General features: G+C 34.1%; 1 protein-coding gene across 1 annotated transcript; it reads left to right on the top strand.

The window, feature by feature from the left end:
* Positions 1 to 393: 393 nt before the first annotated feature.
* Positions 394 to 4,054, top strand: LOC139852184 (large ribosomal subunit protein uL18-like). Its single transcript, XM_071841412.1, has 9 exons — positions 394 to 479; positions 1,180 to 1,249; positions 1,354 to 1,445; positions 1,617 to 1,743; positions 1,817 to 1,896; positions 1,973 to 2,089; positions 2,559 to 2,693; positions 2,783 to 2,949; positions 3,661 to 4,054. The coding sequence occupies exons 1-9, from the start codon at positions 477 to 479 to the stop codon at positions 3,770 to 3,772; spliced, it is 903 nt and encodes a 300-aa protein (XP_071697513.1). The 5' UTR covers positions 394 to 476; the 3' UTR covers positions 3,773 to 4,054.
* The last annotated feature ends 634 nt before the right edge of the window (positions 4,055 to 4,688 follow it).

Raw genomic sequence — 4,688 nt, 5'->3', positions numbered from 1 at the left:
CCATTCCATATTACGTAGTATATTTTATTTTTTGATAATTTTAATAATAAGTTTGTTAATAAAATAATTAATGTGGATTCATATGATGGATATGCCATGTATATTAGTAAAATGTAATGAGTTAATAATGAAAAGAAATATTATAGTGACTCTAATATAACAGTGTTAATTTTAAGCAGTACGTCACAAATAAGAATGTAAACCATAACATAGATAGAATCGGGTTGACCTAATTGTACTATCTTCTAGCTTCTACAAATATGCTCAAATGAAAGAAGTATCATTTGTAAGGGGGTGTATTTGCCATATATCTAAACTTAGGTGTTCCAAGTGATACTTTCGTCAGCAGCAGAAAACCCTAGACAAAATAAATCGTAGCCGTCGATCTTCACTGTCATCTAGGGTTTTTAGTATTTGAACACCTTAAAATTCACTTGCATCTGTAATCTTTTGCACCCCGCCGGCCGACGATCATCATGGTAAGATTCTCATACATCTTTTTGCTATTATTAATTTATATTTCATCGATTGATCTAATACACGAGCGGAAATTGTTGTATCATTTGATTTGCACATTCGGCTTCTATGTATAGTTGTGCAATTACAACTTATTCATGCTTATGTTCGATCCTCATATGAAATGTGCGTTATAGGTTATTTGAGTAAAGCTCAATTGACTACAGCTGTTGCAATAATGCTACATTTTGAGTTAGTCTGTTGTGTTCTAGGTTAACATTGCGCTGTATGTCTGTATGTGCATGTAAGTATAGCAGAGCTGCAAGTTTATGGTAATTGTTAGATCCTTGTGCATAAAAACTATTATTATTGGTAATTTTGTAATATTAAGAACTTGTTATAATAAACATACGTTATGCAAGTATGAGAATTATCAAAAAGTTAACATGATTTGAGTTAGTTTGTATGTTACAAGGTATACCCTAAATGCAATTCTTATGTCAACATTTTATCATTTGCAGTGTGCATCTATTTGTGTATAATTTTGATTAACTTTACAAACCTTTTGTCTGGCATTAGGTTCTAGTTAACTCATATACATTTGTAGTTTTTGAGTTTTCAATTAGAGATGTGTTTTTTTGCTTGGATATGCCCAATTAATGATGTTTAGACTTGGTTTAATATGTAAGTCTAATTTGTTGCTGTGTTTTTTTACATGTGAAGGCTTTTGTTAAAGCCCAGAAGTCGCGATCCTACTTCAAACGGTTTCAAGTCAAGTTTAAGAGAAGAAGAGGTATGTTTCTTAGCTGTTTTTTTGGTAGCTCATTTTTCTAAATGTTTGGATTGATGGGGGATGGGGATAACCTTTTTTGTTTTTATATTGTTTTTTTGTTGCAGAGGGCAAGACCGATTATCGTGCAAGGACTCGTCTCATCAACCAAGACAAAAACAAGTACAACACGCCAAAGTATCGTTATGTCGTGCGATTTGTATCCTTTTGACTTGCAACTTTTTTTCTCTCACTTGCTTTTCAACTTGTTCAGGTAGTTGGTTTGAATTGTTGAGAGTATATGTATTGGCATGATCTAATGTTTCTTCAGCTTGTTATTTTCCGTGCTTCGAACTGTATTGTCATAAGTTTCCTTTAATAGTTATATTAGACCAACAAGGATATAATTGCACAAATTGTGTCTGCAACCATTGCTGGGGATATGGTTCTTGCATCAGCATATGCTCATGAACTGCCCCAGTACGGTCTTAAAGTTGGGCTCACCAATTATGCTGCGGGTACTTTGTCTTCCTTTTTTGTTCATAATCTCTTGTGTGCTGCTGCTAGGTGTTAACGTATCTTTAAATGCAGCTTACTGTACTGGTCTTTTATTGGCTCGTCGTGTTTTGAAAACACTTGAGATGGACGAGGAGTACCAGGGAAATGTTGAGGTTTGTAATCTGTTTTGAGTTACTTATAAAATGTAACTATTTGAATCTATGGTAAACTGAGGGATTTACTTTGCAGGCAACTGGGGAAGATTACTCTGTTGAGCCTGCAGAAAGCAGGAGGCCTTTTCGGGCTCTTTTGGATGTTGGTCTTCTTAGAACAACCACCGGAAACCGTGTTTTTGGTGCTCTTAAGGTGCATTGTTGTTCTTATAATACTTTTTGATTATAATGGTCATATCTTTCTATTTACCAGTTTATGTTAATGTATTGGAATGGGATTGAGTAGTCTTTTACAAACAAATACAAGTGGCCACAATTAGTACTCATTTAGTTATGAATGGGTCAATTTAGGTTGGTATTTGATCACAAATTGCTCACTGTCAACTGTCAAAACAGTTGAAGGTCATGCAAGTTTTTTACTTAGTTTCATCTAAAGCTCCCTAATCTTTTTTCATTATGTAACTGTTGTAGTATTGATATTTTTTGTAATGAGCCATGTAAAAAGGTCAAAAAAGGCCAATGAACTGTTTTTGACCCGTCAACCTATCTGCGTGTCAGTTTATTCACTTATTTTACCCAGCTCTAGTAAATATGTAAATTTGGTACTTCTTGCAATGACAAAGGCTGACGTCATCATTTTGCTGACGTGTTTCTTGGTTCAGGGTGCTTTGGATGGTGGTATTGACATCCCTCATAGTGAAAAGAGGTTTGCTGGATTTAACAAGGACAGTAAGCAACTTGATGCTGAGGTCCACAGGAAGTACATTTTCGGTGGACATGTTGCTTCTTATATGAGGGTGGGTATATAAATTACAGTAATCTATAGTCTTTGACTGGTCAAATTTACTGTGCTGTCAATTGATATTTATGGATGATTGATATACAGATGTTGATGGAGGATGAGCCAGAGAAGTATCAGAGTCAATTTTCTGACTACATTAAAGCTGGTGTTGGTCCGGATAACCTTGAAGAAATCTACAAGAAGGTGCATGCTGCTATTCGTGCTGACCCGACCCCAAAGAAATCTGATAAGCAACCTAAAGAGCACAAGAGGTAACACTGTTATTCTCATTTTCTATACCAGTATACTGCATAAAGGTACAATTTTAGAACTATAAAGAATTTGGATGCCATGAATTGAGTGAAAAATGTTTAATGATTCGATATAAGGTTAACACATCAAAATGCAAACTTCCAATGATATCATTATGTTGAAAAAAGGAAGACCTGTCCCATTTATGTCACAGTATCATTTAAGATGGCAGTTTCAAGTTTTCTTAATTGCATCTAAGATTGGTCAATTCTGATTATCAAATTATGTGATCTTTAACAGGCCAAGTTAGTTAAGTTAGACATGTAGCTAAAATGTAATGGATCAGATTAGTTAAAAGTGACCGAAAAGTTAATTTTATTGCATGCTATCTCTAATACTATTATATTCAAATAAAACTATATTTATAAAATAATACTCTGTAATAGTATTTGTAAATCTAATTTTGAATGTGTAGTTGTGAAATTTTTTGCTACCCTGTTTTGACCTATTGAAATGTTTACTCTGTTTTGCTACCCTTGCTGCCCTGTTTTGACTGGCCTATCGAAATTTTTACTCATTTGACCAGCTAATCAACTTGCTTGACCTGCGGACTTGACTTGCACTAAAACATTGTGTGCTTCATCTATTAATCATATAATGCAATTTAACGATCGTTTATTATAATTCTACATGAATGGTTGTGATAATGCTAATAACCCGTGTACTTGTAGGTATAACTTGAAGAAGTTGACGTATGAGGAGAGGAAGCAGAAGCTTATTGAGAGGTTAAATGCTTTGAATGCAGCTGCAGGACGTGATGAGGATGATGATGATGACGAGTGAGCATCAAAATATGTTGTCGAATTTGTGGAAAGTGCACTGTGTCTTCATTTTTGCATGAATTGTTTCTTAAAATCAGGGTAGAGGTGATTTGGAGACAGACAGATCTATATAATTTTGGAATTGTTTGTTTTTGGTTTCTTATATTAAGAATTAAACCGCATTACTTAATGATGCTTAAATTGTTGCTTGATAAGCCGTAATAAGGCTGTCCGGCTTTCCCCCTTATAAGGGAAAAGCTAAATCATCCTTTATCTTTATCGTGTGCCCTTAGGGCCCTCGGTAGCCAAACCCTTCTTATAATATATTACAAAATAGAGTAATATTTTAGTTTAAAATATATTTAAGTTGTTACGTTACAAATTTTAAAGCATCTTTGTAAGCAAAGGTCCAGGCTTTGTTTTTGTTTTATCAGTTGAAAGTACACAATATTCAAAAAGGCAATTTGGGTTTTCTATTATCATAAGCCCTATCATGGAAATTTAACAGAATTTGATGGAATTGGAATCAAATTCATTATACCGTTCCATTGGGTTGATATATTTCGGAAGAAATTAAATTTATTAGAACCTTGAGATTCCGAATATTCAATCCATGGATTTAAATTAATTACAACGCTGAATCGAAAAATCTAAACATCCTCAAATATTTACGTTTATATTTTATGTACATTTCGACTTGCGTTTTCAACGCGTTTTTCGAAGCCCAGTTTCGATGCGCGCTTTTGCAGCGCGGTTTCGCCGTTCGGTGAGCGTTTTCGCAACGTGTGTTCAACGCTCGTTTTCGATGTGCATTTTCGATTTGCGAATCTGAAAACTTCCATTGGAATCGCGAGTTTGAAAATGAAAACGAATATTGGAATCATAATTTTTTTTGTGAAACTTTTTAATTATTTTATAAAATGGAACTAAATTCTATT

Source organism: Rutidosis leptorrhynchoides, chromosome 6 (assembly GCF_046630445.1).
Source record: "Rutidosis leptorrhynchoides isolate AG116_Rl617_1_P2 chromosome 6, CSIRO_AGI_Rlap_v1, whole genome shotgun sequence".
Taxonomy (NCBI): domain Eukaryota; kingdom Viridiplantae; phylum Streptophyta; class Magnoliopsida; order Asterales; family Asteraceae; genus Rutidosis; species Rutidosis leptorrhynchoides.
The sequence above is the reverse complement of the archived record's forward strand: the minus strand, read 5'-3'. Positions and strand labels throughout refer to the sequence as shown.

Excerpts from the sequence above, each read along its gene's own strand:
- LOC139852184 (XM_071841412.1), top strand. Across the intron at positions 1,744-1,816 it reads GCTCACCAATTATGCTGCGG|CTTACTGTACTGGTCTTTTA; the intron begins GTACTTTGTCTT and ends CTTTAAATGCAG. Across the intron at positions 2,090-2,558 it reads GTGTTTTTGGTGCTCTTAAG|GGTGCTTTGGATGGTGGTAT; the intron begins GTGCATTGTTGT and ends TTCTTGGTTCAG.